Source organism: Bufo gargarizans, chromosome 3, assembly GCF_014858855.1.
Source record: "Bufo gargarizans isolate SCDJY-AF-19 chromosome 3, ASM1485885v1, whole genome shotgun sequence".
NCBI classification, from domain to species: Eukaryota; Metazoa; Chordata; class Amphibia; order Anura; family Bufonidae; genus Bufo; species Bufo gargarizans.
In genome coordinates, this window is record NC_058082.1 from 244001917 (window position 1) to 244028271 (window position 26355).

The 26355-nt window shown below is 42.8% G+C and overlaps 1 protein-coding gene across 1 annotated transcript in view; it reads right to left on the reverse strand.

Annotated features, from left to right (window-relative positions):
- ARHGAP6 (Rho GTPase activating protein 6) overlaps window positions 1-24402 on the reverse strand; it is a 633174-nt gene extending 608772 nt beyond the window's left edge. The window contains exon 1 of the mRNA XM_044287027.1: window positions 23538-24402. Coding sequence (XP_044142962.1) covers window positions 23538-24080 — 543 coding nt within the window. The 5' untranslated portion in view covers window positions 24081-24402. The remainder of the gene's footprint in view (window positions 1-23537) is intronic.
- Between the last annotated feature and the right edge of the window lie 1953 nt (window positions 24403-26355).

Sequence of the window (26355 nt, forward strand, 5' to 3'; positions counted from 1 at the left end):
AACATATTATGCATTCTATGGAAACCTGATAGCATTCCCTCTAATCTTTCTTCCATCAGTAGGATTTTATGCTTTAAGGATCCTGACTGCTGCAGCCAATCAATAGCTGTCTGAGTGACATCAATATGCACAAAACGTGAGCATTGTTTGGTCACCAGTCACCACAGTCCCTTTGGATTATCCCCTGTATAGTGCCGGTTGCATCTACTGATTGCTCAAGGAACTTCAGCAAAGCTCCACAGCATGGATGGAAGCACTGCTGGCTAGGCTAAAGCTTTGAAGTAGCTACAAGTACAGGTTTCATGCAGAAGTAAGGACTTTTTTATAAAGATCAGTTATAAAGCAATTATTAAAGGGGTTGTCTCATGTCCTGTTACTAAGGCAAGATGAGACACAGTCCCGTCCACCTCCTGACCGGAAAACAGCAGAGCGCTCTGGCACTGTTGTTTCAGTAGCTCACATTGCCGTTCATGAGAGCTACTCAAACGTAGTACGGGAAGCTATGCTGTTTCCCTAATTCAGAAATAGCATAGCTTGCTGTGCTACACCTTTTTCCATAGCTCTCAGCTACTGAGACAGCAGAGTGCTGGAGTGCTCTGCTGTTTCCTGGCCAAGAGGTGGTCGGGACTGTGTCTCATCTTGCTTTAGTAATGACGAGATGAGACAACCCCTTTAATGCCTTTGTTTTAGACAAAATCACTTTTTAATTCTCTGTTGTAGGCAGCTGTGCGAAGGCTTGTTTTTTGCAGGATAGGCTGTAGATTTTATTGGTACCATTTTGGGATACATATGACTTTTTGATAGCTTTTCATATAAATTTCATATCAAGTTTTTTTTTTACGGCGTTGAATTGAAGTAACATGATCTTTTTATAGATTAGATAAATACGAATGTAATGATACCAATTATGTGTAGTTTGTTTTATGTTCATCATTTTTAACCAATTGTAAAAGACTGAATATGGTGAAAAAAGCAACTTTTTTTACTTAAAATTTGTATTTTTTTATTATTGGGGACTTGAATATATAGTGGTCCGATCGCTGGTAGAATACACTGCAAGAGTTATCTATTAGAGCATGGGTTGGCAACCTGCGGCACGCATGCAAGAGGTGGCACACAGACCGCTTTCTACTGGCACACCAGCTGTCACCAAATGAGGGCAAGTCTTTTCGGTCTTGTCGCCATTTGTTGGATGCCCCGCCGCCGCGCTCTACCTCTGAGCATAAAGATCTTCAGACGCGTCATAAAAGACATGTCTGCTAGGCCTGCCCATCACGCTTCCCGCCCCGGACTCCACAGAGGAGCGATAGCAGAGAGTGGCACTCTACTACCTTAGAGGCTGGCTGCTATTGTACCTTGCCGCTGCGCATCTCCTCCTCCTCAGGACTGCCATAAATGCTGCCAGAGGTATTTAAATGTACTGAGAGTTTGTGTGTGACCAGATTGGGGGTGGGGAGATGAGGAGGAGATGGGGAAACCGGCATCTGACCTGATTGGGACTGGGGGAAGGAAGGTGAGCTTGGGGAGATCAGCATGTAACCAGAATGGGGAGGGGGGGGGGGGAATGAGCATATGGCCAGATTTGCAGTGGGGGTGAGAAAGGTGAGCTTGGGGAGATGGGGGAACAAGTATGTGACCAGATTGGGAGGGGGGCAGGATTGTGAGCTTAGGGAGATAGGGGAATGAGTACTGTGACCAGATTGAGGGTGGGGGGAGATTGGTGAGTCTGAACAAGATTACTGGGGGATAGGGGAGGCTGGTAATGAAGGGAAACCACCTTTCTGACTACTTTGGGGGATTGGGGGAAGAAGTGATGAGCCTGAAAATGATTTCTGGGGGGGGGGGGGGGCAAGCTAATTGACTACTTTGGGGGGGAATCTGATTAGTCTGTGGGGTGGATCTAAGTGTGATTAGTGCAACTCTGTGGGGGTCACCAGTATATGGGGTACCAATGTATGTCGGCCAGTGGTGGGGAAGGGCAGCCCTCAGTCACTTAAAATGAGTTAGGGCTGCTCTTCCCCACTGTCAGTACGTGTACAGTTGGTGGAGGGTGGTCCCCCATATACTGGTCTCTCATATATTGGTCCCTTAGGAGGATTCCGAGGAGCAGTGACAATCTTTACTATCTATTTTTCTGAAAAGTTGTAAAACTCTTTAAGCCGTGCAGGTCAGGCAGTGTTGTTGAGGATTTTGGGACATGGCTATTAAATACCTGGTTTATGTCTGTGGGGAGTTAGCTCTTCTCTGGGGGTCATTTATACAAGTATCTTCGCCAGACACCAAGTTTAAGGTCCAATCATTGCTTTTATTTGGCACCTCAGCAAAACAAACATAAATCATACAAAATAAACACTTGCCCGACTGGGCTCTAACTAAACAAGGTATCTTCCTACCTTACTTAAAGCACCGTTCCCACATGGTAATTACAAGCTACTTTCCCAGCCCAGTGTCCCACAGCCGCCTGGCTGTACAGAGCACTGTTCAAACACGGTTTCACATCCAGTACCTTTATGGGGGGTAGTCCCTCCGACTCCAACCTCGTGACCCTTGCGCCCAGGCGTCACGGCGTCCCCCAATGCTACGGCTAGCACCTAGCCCCGTGGTCCCTCAGCCAGCCCGGCTGAGACCACTAATACAGAGCCTCCAGCAGGACCCTGTTACACAAACGAATCTCCCTCCCCTAGACTGACACCCTGGGAGGTGCTTTATGCCAGCCCGAGAACCTCCAGCTGGTCTCACCTGTGGTGGAATAGGGGTGTGGACCGCACTATCCACCCCTTCCTTGCCTCTCACCTCTGTGAGATCTGTCACTATCTCACAGTCACACATTTGTGTTATATTACCTTCCCTTATGGCTTGGCACACCAAGCGATTCAACTTTGATTTTTTTTTTTATCGGCACTCCATACAAAAAAGGTTGCCGACCCCTGTATTAGAGTGTTTTGTACATGTCAGTTTTACACTGACAGCCTATCAGACCGTGTCTCTTGGGGGCCAGAAGGGGAAGAGAGGAATCCCCCTCCCTGTGTAAAACCATTAGATGCAGCGGTCGCTATGTAAGGGGTTAAACAGCTGGGATTTGTGCTAGCCCTGATCTTGGCCGTTGCTGCAGGGTGCCAATTGTATGTTACAGATGGCACCTGCCATTAATCGCTATACTGTAAATGAACAACATGGTGCATGAACGAGCCACTTTCCATGCTGTAGATTTATGATATGACTTCGAAAGGGATTTGACTGTAGAGAAACAGCTTTCCTTTGGAAATCGATTTACAGTTTCAACCAGATTTTTGAGGATCTAATGATGTTCTATTTCGGAAGGGCTGTATTGCTTCCATTGGGAAGTTGTGATCTTAATAAATGAAAAATAAGAAAGCTGAAGACGGCACAAACCTGAGACATAATCTTGTCAATCCTATGGACTGGTTCATGCATTCTAGCTGTTGTAGATTACAGGTCTTTCTAAAAAAATTAGCATATTGTGATAAAGTTCATTATTTTCTGTAATGTACTGATAAACATTAGACTTCCATATATTTTAGATTCATTACACACAACTGAAGTAGTTCAAGCCTTTTATTGTTTTAATATTGATGATTTTGGCATACAGCTCATGAAAACCCCAAATTCCTATCTAAAAAAATTAGCATATCATGAAAAGGTTCTCTAAACGAGCTATTAACCTAATCATCTGAATCAACTAATTAACTCTAAACACCTGCAAAAGATTCCTGTGGCTTCTAAAAACTCCCAGCCTGGTTCATTACTCAAAACCGCAATCATGGGTAAGACTGCCGACCTGACTGCTGTCCAGAAGGCCATCATTGATACCCTCAAGCAAGAGGGTAAGACACAGAAAGAAATTTCTGAACGAATAGGCTGTTCCCAGAGTGCTGTATCAAGGCACCTCAGTGGGAAGTCTGTGGGAAGGAAAAAGTGGGGCAGAAAACGCTGCACAACGAGAAGAGGTGACCGGACCCTGAGGAAGATTGTGGAGAAGGACCGATTCCAGACCTTGGGGGACCTGCGGAAGCAGTGGACTGAGTCTGGAGTAGAAACATCCAGAGCCACCGTGTACAGGCGTGTGCAGGAAATGGGCTACAGGTGCCGCATTCCCCAGGTCAAGCCACTTTTGAACCAGAAACAGCGGCAGAAGCGCCTGACCTGGGCTACAGAGAAGCAGCACTGGACTGTTGCATGCCATTCGGAAATCAAGGTGCCAGAGTCTGGAGGAAGACTGGGGAGAGGGAAATGCCAAAATGCCTGAAGTCCAGTGTCAAGTACCCACAGTCAGTGATGGTCTGGGGTGCCATGTCAGCTGCTGGTGTTGGTCCACTGTGTTTTATCAAGGGCAGGGTCAATGCAGCTAGCTAACAGGAGATTTTGGAGCACTTCATGCTTCCATCTGCTGAAAAGCTTTATGGAGATGAAGATTTCATTTTTCAGCACGACCTGGCACCTGCTCACAGTGCCAAAACCACTGGTAAATGGTTTACTGACCATGGTATTACTGTGCTCAATTGGCCTGCCAACTCTCCTGACCTGAACCCCATAGAGAATCTGTGGGATATTGGGAAGAGAAAGTTGAGAGACGCAAGACCCAACACTCTGGATGAGCTTAAGGCCGCTATCGAAGCATCCTGGGCCTCCATAACACCTCAGCAGTGCCACAGGCTGATTGCCTCCATGCCACGCCGCATTGAAGCAGTCATTTCTGCAAAAGGATTCCCGACCAAGTATTGAGTGCATAACTGAACATAATTATTTGAAGGTTTACTTTTTTTGTATTAAAAACACTTTTCTTTTATTGGTCGGATGAAATATGCTAATTTTTTTAGATAGGAATTTTGGGTTTTCATGAGCTGTATGCCAAAATCATCAATATTAAAACAATAAAAGGCTTGAACTACTTCAGTTGTGTGTAATGAATCTAAAATATATGAAAGTCTAATGTTTATCAGTACATTACAGAAAATAATGAACTTTATCACAATATGCAAATTTTTTTAGAAGGACCTGTACAGTACAGCACAGGTGTTATATTGTGGTACATGGGCCCAGATTTAATAATGTATCTGCACCAACATTTTGTCTAAAATGTGAAAATTTAGGTGCAATTTTTTTCTGCAACTACGGTTTTTATACTTTTTTCTGACTTGCTTAGTTGAAAGGGGTCGTGGCTTCATGTGAAAGGGATGTGACTTAAGAGGCGCCAGTTTTCACCGAAATTGTGCAACATATTTTTGGTGTAAAATTGTGTCTTAAAGTAAGCCAACCAATAGTTGGTACAGAGTTAGACCAAAGCATCTATTCCTGCACCAGGTTCATCATCCAGTCTAGGCTCCTGTGATAAATCTGGTGCCGGTCTAGACAGCCTAAGTTTACACCACTTACAAGATTAGTAAATCTGGGCCATGGTATTGAAAATAAAACCTTTAACATGCTATTTCTGGCATATGTGAGGCATTTTCCTCAAATGACTTTAATGGGAAAATACAGATAAAAACTATAATTTGACTTGACCAATTCTACTGCATATTCCGCTTCCACCTAGTGTTTTCATTGCATCTGGCACATTACCTCATGACTGCCCTGGAACAAGATGTGATCTGATAAAACATAGTTAAACAGTATAGCGGTATGGGAAATGGTGTCTAACTGCATTTATCAGATTAACTCTTCATATATGATCAAGCTTGTTGCCCTTAGGAAGAACAACCAAAAAGCTGACGCCAGGAAATTATGTGGAGCTAAACATGAATGTTTAAGAAAATTTTAAACTGAAATGCTTGTTGTCTCCTCAACCAAAATATTTTACACTCATTGACGAAAAAAATAGTTCACTCAGATAGAAATGTTGGATTGCTGCAAAATTCTGCGTGCAGTTATGTCTCAGGCAGATATGTAAATGATTGCGAGTGTGGTTTGATTAGACGCTGGGGCTTTCTCATAAGAGGACATAAAAGTGCTTCACTGCTGACTATAAAAAGGCTCTCAGAGGCTAATTTTGGGGAGTGTACCTCTTCATTAAAGAAATTGTTGACTGCTAGACATGCCTCTACAATGCACTTGAAGATATTTTTTCCCATTCAAAAGACTTTGAGTGGGGGCACATTATTGGACTCGCAGGGGCAGGATAGTTGTTTTGACAAATTGCCCACAATGTAGGCTGTTGTAACCTCGATGTGTTGGGAGCAGTGGTTACATGAGAAGATGCACACACAGTGACCTGGCTGTGGAGGATACCAGTAGAGAGGACTGTGTGGTTCACTGACAAGCACAAGTAGCTCTCATAGTTTTGCTGTCCACCATCTAGTACAGGCCGCACCTTCATTACACATCCCTGTCTCTGCCTAGACCACTTCCAGGGCTTAGCAGAAGGAAATATGGTGTCACGGTGACCATTATGTTTTCCGCCATTGACAGCCAGCCATGTCACCTTCGTTTGCAGTGGTGTTGTCCATGAAAAAACTTGACTGCTAAATGGAACTGTATCAACTTTAGTGATGAATCCAGATTCTGGGAGTGCTTCAATCCTGCCTTTGCTGTGGAGTGACACACTGCCCCAACTGCTGGCGTGCTGATCTGGGGAGCCATCACATACGACAGTCGGTCACCCCTAGTAGTGATACAAGGGACACTAACAGCTCAGCGACATGTGCAGGGTATCCTGCCACCACATGTGTTGCCTCTCATGGCAGGATTTCCAGCTGGGATTTTCCGCAATATAATACTCACAGCAACGGCTTTCTGTCTCTGCCAGAATACAATACTTTCTTGGCCTGTCTGGTTGACAAATTTATCACCATCATTTATGGAAGCAGCTGGGATGCCTGCTTTAGAAACCTACAAGTGTGCAGGATCTACAGGCCGAGCTGCAACATCTGTGGGCAAATGTGCAACAGGATGGGGTGTAGCTATACGGGGTGCAGAGGTAGCAGTCGCTACTGGGCTCAGGAGCCTGAGGGGGGCCTAAAGACCCTTGTGCCATATAAGACACTGGCATTATAGAAAGTGCACACTTGGAGGGCTCTGTCATAGATTTTCCACTGGGGCCCAGAATCTTCAAGTTACACTTCTGGCTGGAGGCAAGAGGTTAGACCAAGAATTTGGCATGGGGAAGGGGTGCCGTTTCAATTTTTGCCTCAGACAGAAGGAAGGCTATGTGCTTCCCTGCCCCTGGCCATAAAGCATTGAAGAAAAGGGGCCCATGGTGAAGTCTTGCACCAGGACCCATGAACATTTAGCTACGCCCCTGGCCACAGGATACCATAAAGAACCTGTATGCCTCCATTCCCAACTATATCTCATTTTATATCCGAGCTAAAGGCGGCCCAGCAAGGTACTAGAGCCTCCTTTCAGCAGTTTTCCTCAGTAAATGTATCATTAATCACTTACCTAAATCTTCATTACATTCAGACATATTCAGTTTCATTCGATTCCTACAACTCCTTCTTGGTGCGATACAAGTGCAATATAGTGTAAAGTGTTTACCATTAGAGTGGAATCACATCTGCACTCTTTTCTTTATGTTTGTCCTTCTCGATGGATATATTTCTGACATATTCAAACATTTTGAATCTGAGTTTTTTCCTTCTTTTTATCCTGTCCTAAAATCATAAGGCCTGTTCACACAGTGGAAAATCTGACGGGTACTCCACTGCAGAAACCCCTTCGGTGTCTGCTGTGGTTCTCAGTGTAAATGCAGCTAAACCGTGAGTGGCTAACCGCAGCGGTGTGATGGAAGGGATGAATTTTCTGTGCTTAAGAAGCTATTTTCTTCAAAGGCCTAAAACTAAATAAATAGTAGATTACTAAAATAAAGGGAAAAAATTGCACCATTTACCAATCACCATAAAAAATGTGTTCACTATATTGTACAGTTTAATATGATTGGAGGAATACCAAATACAGTTTTAATGGTTTTTGCTTCGTTATTTTTTTAGTAACAATAACTTTGCAGAAATTTGTAACTTTTACCATAAAAGAAAAAAGCTGCAAAGTAAAAATTCTATTCTTGTGCCAAAACTTTTACTATAAAGATTATTTTATAGGTCTCAGGAGGATTTGAACTCCAGACCTTCTGTACAGTAAACAGCTGCCTTACCAATTCCTCCATAAAAGAGGCCTGATGTAAATGTTGGATTTTTTATGTGGTGATTGGTGAAAAGTATAGATAAAAATGTGGGGGGAAGGGGCACGTGGTTTGCCTATATGGAGCCCAGAAATTCCTGATGGCTACCCTGGATCCAAGCCTGCTTGAAGCCCTGCTGGAAAAAGAACCCTGCCTAAGGCCTCATGCACACAGCCATTGCCTTTTTTGCAGTCCTCAAATTGCAGATCAAAACACGGATACCGGTCGTGTGTGTTCCGTATTCCGCAATAAACAAGAGTAGGACATGTTCTATTTTTGTTGTGAGGCTGCGGAGCGTACAACTGGATGCAGACAGGACACGGTGTGATGTTCACGTCTTTTGCGGCTCCACTGAAATCAATGAGTCTGCATGTGATCCCCCAAAAATTTTGTGTCGTGTGCATGAGGCCTAAGACACATCATTGCTGACATCACATCTAACGCATTGCACCCACACTGAATCCGGACCCATTCTCTTCATTCAGCAGGACCTGCGCTGACGTCACCACGCTCACCACGTAGTGAGCGCGATTATGTCATCAAAGGTCCTTATGCAGGTCCTGAAAGACGAAAAAAGAAGACAATGCCGGCTGCGCGAACAAGAGGATGAGGTGAGTTATTTTTATTTATTTTTTTACCCCTCCATCCCTAATTTACTTAGCATTCTGTTTTAAGAATGCTATTATTTTCCCGTATAACCATAGTATAAGGTTACAGTGATTAGACATTAATTGGGTTGCGCATCCCGATCATCTCCTAGCAAACATGCAGGAAAATTTCACCGCATCTGCACTTGCTTGCGGATGCTTGCGATTTTCAAGCATCCCCATTCATTTTTATGGGGCCTGTATAGAACATGCTGCGATTTTCACGCAACGCACAAGTGATGCATAAAAATCACAGCTCATCTGAACAGCCCCATTGAAGTGAATGGGTCCGGATTCAGCGCGGTTGCAATGCGTTTTGATGCGTTTTTCACGCGCCTGAAAAAAAACTGAAGGTTTACAAAACAACATCTCTTAGCAACAATCAGTGAAAAACGCATCACATCCGCACTTGCTTCCGGATGCAATGCATTTTTCTCTGAACCCTCATTCACTTCTATGGGGCCAGGGCTGCATGAAAAACACAGAATATAGAACATGCTGCAATTTTCATGCAATGCAGATGCGCGTGAAAGAGGCCTTTAGGCTGGGTTCATGTCACCATTTCGTTTTCCGTACTTCTGATCCATCAGAAGAACAGAAAACAAAACAAAAAAATGGATCCTGTATTTTAAGCATCCGTTGTGCTCAGTTATGCACATTTTTCATGGCCATTTCTGTTTGAGATGTGTTATTTTAGATGGGAAAAAAAATACTTTGTGTAGGACTTTTTTCTATCTAAAATAACAGATCTCAGATGGAAATGGTTAAAACGAAAGCAAAATGTGCTTAACTGAGCACAGCGGATGACAAAAATACAGAATCCATTTTCTGTTTACTTTTCTGTTGTCCTGACAGATCAGTAGAGGGGAAAACTAAATGGTGATGTGAACCCGGCCTTAGTGACTAAGCATTTTTATTTTTTGATCGTCATATTCCAAGAGCTATATCATTTTTAGCTTTCCATTGATGTAGCTGTACGGGGGATTGTTTTTTGCAGGACAAGTTGTAGTTTTTAATGGCATCATTTTGCAGCACATAATTATTGATTAACTCTTTTACATTGTAAATTTTGTGATGTTCATAATAAACATGATAACTTTACTCTCTAGGTCAGCATGATCACAGTCATAGCAAATATTTATAGTTTTTATTTTAAACTTTACTGCTTTTGCACAATAAAAACGCAATTTTCTAAACATTCTAGCGTTGCCGCATCCCAAGACCCATACAATTTTTCTTGTTCTTTCTACAGAGACGTGTGATGGCTTGATTTTTGTGAAACAACTTGTAGATGTTATTAGTAGGGTTGAGCAATCGACTTCGGATGAAACATCTGAAGTCGATTCGTATAAAACTTTGTTCTAATACTGTACGGAGCAGGAGCTCATCCCTAGTTATTAGTGTCATTTTGAGATACATAAGGCTTTTTTATTGTTTTTTATGCCGTTTGTGGTGTGGATAAGCATAAAAGAACAACAAAAAAAGCTATTTTATTTTTACGGAATTCACCGTGCAGTATAAATTACATGATCATAGTATAAGCCAGGTAGTGTCACGGACGGTGTACAGGAAACAAGACAAAGCAACATGCATATATGACTCAGTAGATCCAAAGCTAAGGAGCCAAAGGGAGACCCCTGCACAAGACCTGAGACTCTACCTGGCTGCTCGGCCTATGCAAAGATCCCAGAGGTGGATGGTTGCATATCCACTTACCTCGACTATATAACCCCTGAACACCCTACAATAGTGAGGGGACACGACCACCGGCTCCCTACACCAGACACGGAGGGAGTCAGGGTCACCTGGGATCCAGCAAACAGAAAATAACAGATAAATGTTCAGCACTTAACTTTGTAGCAGACTGGAAAACAAGATCAGCATGCACACACACTCCAGGAAGTAGTATAAGCCGCCCAGTAATGCATTATGGGGCGGAATTTAAAGGGATGCAATCAGTCCAACTACATGACAGCTGAGAGAGGCTAACGAGATGAGGAACTGAACATCACAACAAAGAAACTCAAGGAGGAGGTTCTGAAAGGCTTCTGTCAGAGCTTCTCAGCTGTCTGGTTGTGACAGGTAGTTATGGATGCAGCGATACCAAACGTAGAGAGGATTTATTTATTTATTTTTTTAATTGAAAAATCAGGGTTTTTTTTACTTGGAGATTTTTTTAAAATAATGTATTTAATTGTTCCACAAGGGGAATTTGATCCTTCGAACAATTCCATAACTTTTGTAGTACAGTATATTATGTTATCAGTAGGACACTAGGGCTGTGCCTCTGGCATGGCCTAAAAGGCAAACACAGAAGGCAGACCTGGGGACCCCTGGCTGCTTGGGAAAGATATCGGCATCCTTCAATTGCAGCGGTGTTGATGGTTGACAGTGGGGGCACCCTCTCTCGGAAATCACTTAGATGCAGTTGTTGCTATTTACCACTACATTTAAGGGGTTTAAACAGCAGAGATTGGTACTTAGAGTAGGAGCCTGGCTGTCATAAGAGAGCTGAACTCCTGCTCTTCCCTCCATGGGGGACCAATGCAGCACTTAAGACTAGGCCACCATAAAAAGGCCTAACCTATGACCACTGTAAAAAAAATATCTGTGGTCATCAAGGAGTTAAAGTCTGCATCAAAAGTCAATTTCTATTTGGATTCCACACCTTTTTTTCATTCAATATTCAGAAGTGGTGCTTAATACAAAATAGTGAGGATTATTTATTATTGTCTTTACACCACTATTTTCATATTTAAAAGTCATAGGTTGCGACTTTTTCAGGTTTAAAAAAAGAGGGTGGGCATAAAGGGAGGAGCGGAGCCCACTATAACTTGCACCACAAACTGCTGTAAGTTATAGCTCAAATCTATGCAAGCCCATAGCTGGCATAGATTTGAGCTTATGGAGCACAGAGGGCCACAAATGTGCCTAATTTAATTAGGTGCATCTTATTCCAGCTCAGGGAGATCAAGACTGGCATATGGGAACACCAGTCTTGATAAATGTTCCTCATTGGGTTTCAAAGACAGCCCTTGACTCAAAGGGCTGCACACAATATACGTATATTGTTTCCAGCATAACAAACACCTATTTCATTATTTTTTGCTTCCATGTGTCCCCTGCCGTAAATCTGTGCTGCTGAGAGCAGACCCTGAACAAAATGAGTCTCCTTCCCCCTCTGGCAGCTGACCATATAGAATGCTTTCTTACTTCCCCTGCAAAAGGAGTCTTTTCAACTATGCTGCCGTGTTACTGCATAGGCTCTGGTTCCTTCACTGTCCAAAGAACTACCAGAGCACCGTCTGTACTAAGAGTGACTGGATATGTGTAAGAGTTGCCTACTCTGCCAATCTGTCAGCTGGGCCATGTATTCTTGTATGATAGTTGTGTTGTGGGTGGCTCTTTCTAAGAAGATCATGTCCATCCTACCTGGCCTGTACTACCGTACTGTAATTCTATTATATTGTTCTATTGTTATTGTAGTCTGCAATGTATGAGAATACACAGGCAACAAATATATGTTTATCCCATAATGCAGCCAGTGCAATAAAATAAAAGTCATCTCATTAGTCATCTCACCTATCCCTTGCCGCTGCTGTTCTGACACTGTTGGTCTTGGCTTTTTGGTCCCATCTCGACACAAGAAATTCCCACTTAGCCAATCACTGATTGAGGTGGATCACAGTTGCAACCAGTGATTGGCTGAGCAGGCATTTCCTGTGTGACGAGATGGAATCAGAAACTCAAGACCAGCAGGGGCCAGTAGGCATTGGAACGGCAATGGTGTTGAAACGGTGAGTTTTTTTCCTGCCAGACAATAACCCTTTAGTTAAATAATCTTTTATCCTTGCATTGCGTGATTCATAAATCTTCCCTAGTTCTATTATTTAACACAAGGAAACGTTACTGAACTAAAACAGTGGTGGAGGCCAAACAACCACTTAATGCCCTGGGCAAATGTACCTAATCCAATCCTGAAAGTGCTCAGTGGCAAGCCGGTTTTATTAATAAAATATCAGCCCTAAATTTAAAGAACATGCCTACATAGATTCATAGCCAGCTTACTGGACAGATTTCATCCCACATATCTTTACCTGCAGCTTATCAAGGAAATAAACTACGGCTTCACTGCCAAAAACCACAAATCCTCAACAAGGAAGCTCTTTCACTCCAGTAATTCTGAAAACATCCTGAAGCAGGAGTAAAGCTGAACACACAGGGGGAGATTCGACAAGGCTTTTATGCATTAAAAAGTGGCAAATTATGGCCCACACAGTACTTCCACCATAATTAGTGACTTTTTGTGCTTCTTGCCATTTTTATAAAGCCCCTTAGCAGGAAGGGACAGAGCATCCATAGCCTGCTATATTTACTAGAATGTACACTAGAAATTGGCTTAAGGGGTTCTCCTGGAACTAAATGTTACTTTACTATAAACACATTTCCAAACAGATTTTATTATTTATAATGGCTTGTTTTCTCTAGAGGGCAATCATCAGATCAGATAAAATAGCTGTTGCCCTATTAGCGCGCACAAAACCTGTCCTAATATAGCTGGACCTGTTAGTTCAAAGCAGGGAGCTAAAGAGCCGTCTCAGCTCTCCTCATGGCCCTGCCTGTCATGAATTACATAGCTGATAACATCTTCAGCTCTGTGTGTGTGTAGGAAGGAATGAAGTGAAAGCACAGAGAGGGGTCAGACTGGTGGGGTCTATGGTAATATAGCAGAGTGCACCCGCTGCTGCTCATTAGGCCTCATGCACACGACCGTTGTTGTGTCCCATGTCCGTTGTTCCGTTTTCCGTGATTTTCTGCGGACCCATTGACTTTCAATGAGTCCGTGGAAAACTCGGCTAATGCACCGTTTGTCATCCGCGTCTGTGTTTCCAGTCCGTGAAAAAAATATGACCTGTCCTATTTTTTTCACGGACAACGGTTCGCGGACCCATTCAAGTCAATGGGTCAGTGAAAAAAAACTGAGGCACGCAAGATTGTCATCCTCGTCCGTTTTTTTCCTATCATTTGCATGGCAAACTTAACTTAGATTTTTTTTTACTTGTCTGAAGATCCTCCAAAAATAAAGGAAGACACACAGAAACAAAAATGGACACGGATCACGGAACAACGGAACCCCTTTTTGCAGACCGCAAAAAAATACTGTCGTGCGCATGAGGCCTTAGCCACAGACTCCACTAGTCTTTCTCCTCTCTGGGCTTTTATTTCATTCCTTCCTACACACACAGAGCTGAAGATGTTATCAGCTGTGTTATCAGCTATGTAATTCATGACAGGCAGAGCCATGAGGAGAGCTGAGACAGCGCTTGAGCTCCCTGCTTTGAACTAACAGGTCCAGCTGTTAGTTAGGACGGGTTTTGTGAGTGCTAATGGGGCAGCTGCCATTTTATTTCCCCTGATGATTGCCCCTTAGAGAAATTAAAGGGGTTGTCTCATGACAGACAATGGGGGCATATCGCTAGTGCGCCCTTCAACACTTTCGTGGCTACGTTCTCAAAATAGGTGCAGGCCCCAGCGGTGGGACCCACACATATAAGACAATAGGGGCATATTCTAGAGATATGCCCCCATTGTCTGTGATGAGACAATCCCTTTAAGCCATTATAAATAATAAATCCTATTTGGGAATCTGTTTATAATTAAGGAATATTTAGGTTTGTTCAGTCATTTTATTTTATTAATTCCCAGAGAACCCCTTTAAATTATATCTTAAGTCTATGCCAGCCCCTAGGTAGTATACATTTGAGTTTAGGGCGCAAGGAGGGCCAGAGACACATCAAATGAATGAAGAGGCATGTACCCTACAGTTAATATGAGCTGTATAACAATGCTTCTAGAAAATAATCCGTACTAACAATACATAAACCAAAAATATTTTATAGAACATAGCACAATTTTTTTTTTTTTTATCGGATTCATACAGAGTACACCTTGGCATGAAATCCATATGGTAGTAGAGTAGGGCGCTATCTCTATGGATGTTGTACCACAGATCTGTACAACTCAGAGGCCGTAAGGAGCTGGAAGATGGTTGTGTGCACATCATGCCTTATTAAGAAAAGTATGAATCCTAAACGGAGGAAATTATGCAGTAAAGATTCTGGTTATGTTCAGAAGTGCTGAAATTGTGTTGTGGATTCAGCATCGTAAATCTGCAGAAATTTACAGTGGAATACATATAGGTGAGGTTTTAAAGCCCCATCCCCCTGTAGTGGAAAAAAAAAATCTAGGAAAATATGCATGTTAGAGATTTGCCTGATTTTCACTATGTACAATTTGAGAAAAACTGTGGATTTTCACAATTTTTACCTTTTCAATACATTTGAGACGAAATCTGTGGCAAAAAAAAGTCACCTTACATCTCATTCACTTTTTGCCACATTAAACCCACATGCTAATATGTAGTCATATTAAACCCATATGGAACTTTTTTAGACAAGTTACAATAATCTTTGCGATAAAAATATAAGCATATATATATATATATAAACTAATAAATATGGTGAATCAAAGGTAACCCATGCCGAAATGCTGTAAACCTGACCTGAAAAAGCGTCCTTAACTTAACATGCATCAGAGAGGACACGTTTCCGCCGGCTGCCTCTTGGACTGGCGGCATGCCCCATGTTCGTGTTTTGAGAACCCTGCTGAGCTCAAGACAGTTCATGTATCACTTCAAAAGGCAAATGCTGCTGTGAAGGGGCGGCACAGGCGATGTTGCCATTAGGATGATACCGTTGTGCTTTTCACAACCTATACACATTACATGTGTGACAGAATAGCAGCAATAGCAGCACATTTACACGATACCTTCTTAGTTTGTTAGGCAGGTCGATATTATATCCTTGGAAATGCTGCAGATTTCTGCTTTGGAAATTCAGCCCCAATGAGATCCTACTAACAGCCTACCTTTCCTATAACTTGGAGAGCAACACTACAGCTAACTGGGCAGCTGCTATATTTTCCTCCAGGCTTTTTATTTCTGCCGAATACATTAACCCTTGGTTCCAGAGCCAGGACTGGGGAAATATTTTCTAAAATATGCATGACCCAAGAATAGGAAAGTGTTCCTATCATAAAATTTATATGTGCAAAAAAATCTGTTCTCAGTTGTAATAAAAAAAAAAAAAACATTTTGAAATGCCATTCTTCTAGCGCTCTAGTGTCTGTGGCTGCTCCTTCTTGATAGCCAAAGACGTTATATAAAAATTCCAGGGGCCCATGTCTGATTATAAGAAAGGAATCTGTTACCGTGATTAAGCCTTATTAGGTGCAGTGCTAGATGAGCATTACTGCAGCTAGGGAGTCTGGATCGTTCTTTTTTTATTCTTCTACTACACCCCCGTTTGCACCCTCAAAGCTCAGCTGAATTACATTTCCAGCACTGCTAAGCCATGCACACATGATGGATAGGACTTCCTCCTGAACACAAGTTCAACAGTCCTAGCAATGTGTTACATTGGAGCTTTAGGGTGCACAGTGGGGGCATGGGAATAAATGGAGGAATATGAGAAAAAAGGACGATTTCACACAAGGGTATTCAGGGCGAGAAATATGCTGCTTGTGTCAGAGGTATTTCCCGTCCTGAAGGCTGCTCCTATGACATGGACCCACAGCATTATAATGATTTATAATGCTGTGTGCTCCTGCCTGATGTCGTCTAATGAACTGTACTCACATAATGCTGTCAGTAAATATCATTAGAGTTGAGGTCAAGCTGTGTATTGTTCAGTCAGCACTCCAGTCAATAGCGTGGTGCTCACATCTAGGGAAGGCGTCCCATGCAACAATGACAAAAAAGACAGGCATTCAAAAAAAATTTGCAATCCAATCCTTCTCAATTTATTGTCACATAGAAAAAACTACATGTGCGCGTTTCAGCTCAATCTGAGGCTCAGATTGAGTCGAAACCCGTCACATGTAATTTTTTCTATCTGATAAAAAATTGAGAAGGATTGGATTGCAAAGTTGCAGCGAGTGCCGATTTTTTTCTTCATTAGAGATGAGGTCAAACAAGATCACACAGCATTATAAATCATTGTAATGCTGTGGGTTCATGTCATAGGAGCAGCATTCAAGGCGGGAAACACCACTGATACATGGAGTGCATGCACTTAATACGTTTGTGTGAAGTTGGCCTAAAAGGTAGTGATCCAGATCCCCTATCTGCAGTACTACACATGTACTACTGCACTTAATAGGGCTTAATCCAGGTGACAAAACCCCATTAATTAATGGGATCCTCCGGTGTGAAACTCCAGCATGGCTGTTCCGGCAGACAAGCTGAGAAGAAGCCACATACAAACCGCAGCATGCAGTGGTTTGTGTCCGGGTGAGTCTCTGTCGGCATTCGTACGGATCTCCGCCGGGCCCCATTATACCTGATAGGGCTGACGTACATTTTGTCCGCAGCTGGCAGTGCTGGATCTGGATAATTCTGGCAGGCTGCCGGAACAGCCTGCCTGAATTAAAATTGGAGGTGTGAAAGTAGCCTAAGGCCTTGTTCACATGGGGATTTTTTTCTGCCAGAATTTGGTATGGAATCCAAGCCAAAAAGCCGCCATCAGCAGCAGTGTATCTGCCCTTATCCGCCATTGTTTTCAACGGTAAACTGTGCTGCACATAAAGTGGCATGTTGTCTGGAAGGACGCCACTGAAAACCGAGGCAGGTGTCCACCTGGTGTTTTGCTCCTTTAAATGGGCTACAACATGAACAAATCCATGGCATTTAAACCAAAAAACCTTGCCTTTGAAAAATCTGCCATGTGAACTAACCCTTATGGTTGCATGTTTCCATTTACTACAAAAATTATTTGCAATATAAAAAAATTGTTGGATTGGTGGATGTGTGACCATCGATCCATTCACTGCCCTTGGGACTGCCAAGTACGGCGCTTGGCTACCTCTGACAGAACCTTGAGGTTAATGGAGCTACTGGTCACACATTCACCGTGTACTATTGTTTTCTCAGACAGTGACGCATTTTCAACTTTATGAAGATTTATTCTTGCTTCATTTTCTTTCAGAAAGACCATTGGCCAAACTGCTAATTAAAAGGCAATAATAAAATACCCAAAAAGACCAAAATTCACCACCTAAAATCCAGAGAGAAAATTAGTTGAATCCACCTCCCTTTACATGGTGTTTTTTTCTGCTTGCAATTTTAAAAACTGTGCCAAAGAAGCGAAGTTCATTCTTAGTGCAGATTCTTTGATGAATCCACATCTAAACTTCCAATGAAATGGGTAGGATCAAAAACCTTGTCAAAACCAGGTGGAGTTTAAAAAAAAAAAGTGAAATCGTTCCATTTTTTTCAACTCACAGGAAAAAAAAAAAAAAGAAATGATCAGTTCTGGTTGGACAGCTTTTTCCTTGGGCAATTTTTGCACAAGGTCCATGATGTGGTCCCTTCATTATATCTATTTAGGATGCCCTTGAGAGCCCCTCTACAATACTATTTCATGGCACTTTATAACACTTGATACATCAAAACAATTCATCCAGGGTCAACTCCACAATATCACTCGATGTGGAGCAAGACACTATCATGCATTCTGCAAAGCCAATTATGGTGTGCATTTTGGGAATTTTATTGATTAGTCCAAAATGTTTCAAATATTATTATAGTATGAAAACCAAACACTGTAAACTGCCTATAAATACAGACATATAGGGAAAGGCATTCACAGAATTGTAAAAATGAGAGATACAAGTTATTGGAACATTAATACCCAATTCAGATGTTATATGGTCAAACTCTGTGGAAGAATTTTTCAGTAAATGTTTATGACTTTCATATTACATTTACACCTTCCCAGTCGCCAATGTTTCGTCCCATTTTATGTACTAATATAAAGACGGGCATAAAATAAATTGCATGGTTCAGCTCAAACTAAATACATTTAACGTCTCCAAACCTCTTTACCATAACTTACATGTTATGCATGTTATTAGTTCTCACGGGCAGGGTCCTCTCCCCCTCTGCACCAGTCTGTTAGTAAGTTCATGCTCATTGTACATAGGGTGCATTATTGTACATAGGCGGCATGTTGCTTATTGTACATATTATGTACCTTATGTATTCCCCTTCTTAAAGGCACTTTCAAATAAATAATAATCATAATACAAGAAATGACTGTATAGTACAATAATTCAGAAATTCTGGTTTATCTCTATTACATACAGTATGTGCACCTCTCAAATCTTTGTAAATATTTTATTATATCTTTTCGTTGGACAACACTGAAGATATGATACTTTGATACAATGTAAAGTAATAAATAGCTCAACACACAGCCATTAATGTGTAAACTACTGGCAACAAAGATGAGTACACCCCTAAGGGTCCATTCACACGTCCGTAATTTGGGTCTGCATTCGTTCCGCAATTTGCGGACCCATTCACTGTCAATGGGGCTGGAAAGGATGCAAATCCGCATTTTCAGGATCCGCATCCGCATTTTCGGAATCCGCATCCGTTTTTCCGGGATCCGCAATTCCGTTCCTGAAAAAAATAGAACATGTCCTATTGTTGTCCGCAAAGGCATTTTCTATTATAGTGTCTGTGATGTGCAGTCCGCCAATTGCGGATCCGCAAAACATTTACAGACGTGTAAATGGACCCTAAATAAAAATGGCCATATTGTGCCGAAAGTGTCAATATTTTGTGTGGCCACCATTATTTTCCAGCACTGCCTTAACTCTCTTGAGCATGAAGTTCACTAGAGCTTCACGGGTTGCCACTGGAATCCTCTTCTACTCCTCCATAAAGACATCACAGAGCTGGTGGATGTTAGAGACCTTGCGCTCCTCCACCATCTGTTTGAGGATGCCCCACAGATGCTCAATAGGGTTTAGGTCTGGAGACATGCTTGGCCAGTCCAGCACATTTACCCTCAGTTTCTTTAGCAAGGCAGTGGTCGTCTTGGAAGTGTGTTTGGGTCATTCTCATGATGGAATACTGCCCTGTGGCCCAGATTCTGAAGGGAGGGGGAATCATGCTCTGCTTCAGTATGTCACAGTACATGTTGGCATTCATGGTTCCCTCAATGAACTTTAGCTCTCCACAGCCAGCAGCACTCATGCCTCCGCCATGACACCCCCGCCACCATGCTCGACTGTAGGCAAGACACACTTGTCTTTGTACTCCTTACCTGGTTGCCGCCACACACGCTTGACACCATCTGAACCAAAGAAGTTTATCTTGGTCTCATCAGACCACAGGACGTGGTTCCAGTAATCCATGTCCTTAGCCTGCTTGTCTTCATCAAACTGTTTGCAGGTCTTTCTTGTGCATCATCTTTAGAAGAGGCTTCCTTCTGGGACGACAGCCATGCAGACCAATTTAATGCAGTGTGCGGCGTATGGTCTGAGCACTGACAGGCTGACCACCCCCTTCAACATCTGCAGCAATGCTGGCAGCACTCATACGTCTACTTTGAAAAGACAACCTCTGGATATGACGCTGAGCACATGCACTCAACTACTTTGGTCGACCACGGCAAGGCCTGTTCTGAGTGGAACCTGTCTTGTTAAACCGCTGGATGGTCTTGGCCACCGTGCTACAGCTCAGTTTCAGGGTGTTGGCAATCTTCTTATAGTGTAGGCCATCTGTATGTGCAGCAACAATCCTTTTTTTCAGAACCTCAGAGAGTTCTTTGCTATGAGATGCCACGTTGAACTTCCAGTGACCAGTATGAGCGAGTATGAGAGCAATAACACCAAGTGTATCACACCTGCTCCCCAATCACACCTGAGACCTTGTAACTCTAATAAGTCACATGACACCGGGGAGGGAAAATGGCTTATTGGGAACAATGTGGCCATTTTCACTTAGGGGTGTACTCACTTTTGTTGCCAGCGGTTTAGACATTAATGGCTGTGTGTTGAGTTATTTTAAGGAGAACCACTGACTACTTTACATTGTATCAAAGTGTCATATTGTCAATGTTGTTCCAAGAACAGTTATAATAAAATATTTACAAAAATGTGAGGGGTGTACTCACTTTTGTTAGATACTGTATATGGTTTATCTCTATTATAGTATACTTGTGCTACTACACCAACCTTTGTAGACTTACCTAGCAGAGAGATATAGTCTGACATCAGCTAAAATAAATGGAGATTCCCTTGAGGGTCTGTCTGATTCTAATGTATATTATACAGCTTTTTTAGCAATCGGATTATAAAATGGTTCATTATGAGCCTTATCCAAAAAGAAAAACAGAGATCCAGCTTCCAATACAAAACGTGGCAGCCTTTATTAAAGGAAACCTGTCACCATGATTTTGCGCATAGAGCTGGGGACATGGGCTGCTAGATGGCCACTAGCACATCTGCAGTACCCAGGTCCCATAGCTCTCTGCGCTTTTATTGTGTTAAAAAACTGTTTTGATTAATATGCAAATGACCTGATATGAGTCCTGTATCCGGAGATGAGTCAAGCGGAAAGGAGCCCAGCACCGCCCCGCGTCCTCCGAATCTCCTCCTTGCTGGCTGACGTTACAGAGCTGAAGCGCCGAAATCTCATGATGCGCAAGCTAGCGCATGCTCAGTGTCGGCATCATGTTCATTCCCTGTACTGGCATCAGCACAGGGAACGAACTACACATGTGCTAGCTCGCACATCGCGAGATTTCGGCGCTCCAGCTCTATGACGTCAGCCAGCAAGGAGGAGATTCGGAGGACGCGGGGCGGTGCTGGGCTCCTTTCCGCTTGACTCATCTCCGGATACAGGACTCATATCAGGTCATTTGCATATGGATCAAAACTGTTTTTTAACACAATAAAAGCACAGAGAGCTATGGGACCTGGGTACTGCAGATGTGCTAGTGGCCATCTAGCAGCCCATGTCCCCAGCTCTATGCAAAAAATCCTGGTGACAGGTTTCCTTTAAAGTAGTGCATTAAAAACCAAAAAGGAAGTCCATGTCTATGCGTTTCGGATCATAGCATACTGGATCATTGCCTGCACGCCATGTTCCCAGCGTGTTCCGTGCAACCGTGATCACTTAAATCCAGGTAAGCGCTACTACCTTTCTCTTTTTTGTTCATTGTGAGCCTTATGGTTTATCAAATGACGTCATCTGGCATGTTCACCAATGACTCTGAAAATCTAAAGTGCATGATGAAATGGGAGTTAATAAAGTAAAAGGAACAAAAATAGATGCAGCACTCCAAAGGGAGTAAGGGGGTCATTTATTATACCTAAATATGCCTAGATTAGCCATATTTCAGGCGCAGATGGTGGTGCACCTGGATTAGGCGTGAAAATGGTCTGAATGTAAGCCAGCTAGAAAGCTGTCTTACATTTAGGATGGCGCTGGATGCGCTGAAGTTATGGAGAGGCCAGGTCACCACTGAGGCCACATCAGCCCATGACAGGCTTCAGTGGTAACGTGCCACTTGTGGCCACATCACTGCTGAATCCAGTCAATAGCTGCAGTGGAGCATGTGACCATGCCCATGCTGCACTGGAAGTAACCACCACTGAGGCCACATCAGCCCATGACAGGCTTCAGTGGTAACATGCCACTTGTGGCCACATCACTGCTGAATCCAGTCATTAGCTGCAGTGGAGCATGTGACCATGCCCATGCTGCACTGGAAGTAACCACCACTGAGGTCACATCAGCCCATGACAGGCTTCAGTGGTAACGTGCCACTTGTGGCCACATCACTGCTAAATCCAGTCATTAGCTGCAGTGGAGCATGTGACCATGCCCATGCTGCACTGGAAGTAACCACCACTGAGGCCACATCAGCCCATGACAGGCTTCAGTGGTAACATGCCACTTGTGGCCACATCACTGCTGAATCCAGTCATTAGCTGCAGTGGAGCATGTGACCATGCCCATGCTGCACCGGAAGTAAACAAGCATGGGAAGGGTATATGGACACATATTCCTGAAGCAGGCTGCAGTCATTAGATAAAAGCTCCTTATTCCTGGACAAGTCCTTTAACTCCCATAGAAGTGAATGAAGAGAGCCAAGGGCATTCAAAGCCATCTCTCCTTCCATTCTACTCCTGGATGAGGCAGGCGTACAGGGGGTTTAGGGATCTCTTTACTGGAGATAGGTGTGGGTCTCAGAGGTAGAAGATACATCTGTTAGACATGTATGGCATATCCTGTGGCTATCTCATACATGTGTAAAGTGGGAATACCCCTTAAATGTTTGAATAAATGAAAAACAGAAAAATTCTTCCAACAAAAATTGCAATCCCATATTGTTTATGGCAAACGTTAAGACTGCTGACAAGCTGCCTTTGAGAGAATGATAAGAAACACATTTGACTCACAGTAGACAGATACAGTATATCTAAGGCATATGCTATCAACTGGTATGAACCTCAGAACTTCCTGCTTGGCATGCAGCCACCTGCTGTGATTATTTTTTTTGCATAGGTTTGCGCGAGGATGTAACATAATGCACCTTAATTATATTCCCAAACCAAATCAGAAGGAATCCAAACCATAAGGTCACCCAGGACAATGGAAAACCATAAGGAACAAAAGCTTCCACCCTTTTTCATGTGAAAAATCAAATGGAATGGTTACTATAACCATTAACCCATACATGTGCGTGCCTGGATATATATACCAAGTGCAATAGAAAATTGGAAATAGTATACAAGAACATTAAGACGGACAGCATTCAGTTCCTTTAACTGCAGTTTAGACCTTACTTATAGTGTTGCAATGAAGAACTATAGTTGTGATCTCAAACTTTCACTCTTACCTCAGATTTCCAGACAATGTACGAGTGACTTATCTGGCTCTGCACTTTTTTCTGCTGCAGCCACTTTCTAGGGGAAAAGATGCTGTTGGTACTGCCACTAGGGGTGAGAACCAGAGGGCTACGAGCCAGGAAGGGCAGATCCCAGGCAGTGTTCCTCTTGATTCCTTTAATATCATAGTCAAAGTGAAAACTGGTAGAGGGTGATTTTTCCAGTGGAGTTGTTGGGGTGGAAAATGAACCATGTGGCAACGTTTTCTGCTTGAGTCGCATAGACCTAGAAGCAGCCAGGTAATCAGATGAAGTTATAGTCATGCTTCCTGACATAGGGTAACCTTCTGCATCTCTCCATTTGCGTGCATGCAATGGTGCCCCATTACTAGATTCTTCATGCAGTGCAGGTGCTCGTTCATCCCCTTCGTTGCTATAATTGCGAATAATGGCAGGATCCAAGCTGCGGGTCTGGCGTAGTCGGTTTTTCGAGAAGGTTTTTGCTGTCGGAGTTGAGCATGAGAAGACGCTGTTCAACAAGTTTTGAGCTGACATCTTTTTTTTTTCTAGTCTTCGTCCTCTTTCAGCGAAGTACGGCTTTCACACTCCACTCTGGGGAACTGTAGTCTCCACAGATGTTCCGTCAGATGAGAGCAATGCCAGCAGGCTTCAAGTGAGATTAGTTCATCGTATCCTCCCAGAACAGCATGCTTTCCATAAACTCCACATCTAGTGAACAACTACTAGAAGGAGGACACAAGCAGCACAGGACAGCTTCACTCTCCCCAGTTTGGATATCCTCAGTTACATTCCTTTATTCATTATTATAAGCCTCAGTGCAAGAATCCTTCAGGAGAGCTGGTTTACAAAGGATAAGAAGGGGAGGGAAGGACAGAAGAGAGCTGGGATTCTGTCTCCTAACGCAGCTCTCCCAACCACTCCTCCCAGCACTGCTCCAGCAATCAGCTGTGCTGTGACCTCTCCTCAGTCACCTGGATGTCAGCTAGCTTATGCTGTTTTCCATACTGTCCATCGTAGTGCAAATATACAATTCTTGCACTACAGATGAAATACACAAATCCATTTTGAATTCTCGATACTAGTATCATTTGAGAATCTTTTTATGGCAAGAAAAGAGATGGAAATGTAACAAATCATTCACTAAGGAAAATGTATAGTATTTTAAAGTGGTATTTCAAGACTGTTGATGAGATATCCATCGGCTAGATCATCAATACCTGCTCATGTTTGAAATTGTACCTCCACCGATCTGATATTGATAACCTATCCTAAGGACAGGTCATCAACCCATTCAGAGCAGGCCGTACACGTTAAATTAATAAGGGTCAAATCTGCCACTTTGGATGGGACTGGGCAACCATCTAAATAATGTGTATGGAGGCCTCCTGACTTTCCCTGATGACAGAGGATTGGGCAGTTGGATTTCGATATCCCCTTTCCCTTTGTCCTTGGGGACATAAGTAGCTTATTTACTTCTCACATTTAGAACAAATGCAAACTTGGCCAGCATGTGAATGGGGGGAGGTGGGGTGTCAGGAGAGGAAGCAGTCGGTCAAACAAGAATTCAGCCAACAACTATTTAAAATGTGTGACCAGCTTTAAAGGGAATCGGTCAGCTCCAAACCCCCCCCCAAACTAAAGTAAGCATTGTTTAGTGATGCTAAGTCCGGTTATGTGATTTTTATCTTTATACTCACTTGTAGTCCAACACCATGCTCCCACAACCCAGCAGTAAAATGCATTGTGAGGACTCCTTTTTGGGTCTTCTCCATTATGTGCGTGAGCACTGGAGTCCTCTCAATGCATTTCACTGCTGATTTGTCGGAGCACAGCATTGAAATGCAAGTGAGCATGAAGATAAAAATTACATAACCGGGCTAGGAATCAATTACACTATACACCGATTTGTCTAATTTGGTGGGTGTTTCAGAGCTGACAGATTCCATTTAAGGGTAACTATGAATAGACACACCAATTAATGTTTGGTCTTCTATAGGAAAAAACACTTCTGATTGGTCAAAATATTCACCCTTAAAATCAGCGAATTGGGGGCAATTAAGTGCAAGCAGGTGCCCCTGCAAATGGTTGTTTGTTGGACATCTTATAATGTCATGACAGGGTCTATCTGGTTAAAAAAAAATCCCTCCAGGAACAGAATATAGTGAAGGAGCTTCTGTGACATAATAGGCAGTTTGCTATCTTATACTTGGAGTAGTTGTAGATAAAGTGACATGTCATTTAAGGGGGAAGGGGGATGAGGGAAAGAGTCACTGGTACAGAGATCAGCTAATTCTTCACTGTGTTGTCCATAGTCAGAAAAGATTATAATTATACAACAAATATATGATTTTATTACAATATGATTTTATTAGATTATAATTATTGCAAAAGTAAAAATCATAATTTGGCTTGATGGCCAGTAAGGTCCAGTTTGGCATATCCACTAGTGCTTTCTATAGATAGCTGTATCTGTTCAGTCTCTACACTGATTGTGGCTGACCACTGACCAGAGTACATAACATCACACACCAGATTTAGCCATCAGCCATCCCTTCAAAAAAAAAAATCTTACTAGGAAAGACAATCCTATCAGGTTTCTACCACCCTAGAGTAAAGTGATGACAGTAACACTATCTTGACTACTGAATGCAGGTTACTTGACCATATCTTAAATTCCCAATACCCAGAGCTGGACATAGAAGGGAGTATATATACCAGATCCTTGTCACATCTCAGTTTATATACTATGTTTATAGAGTATCACCCATCAGTAATGTAGGACACTACCCAAAAGACTCATGCACATAGG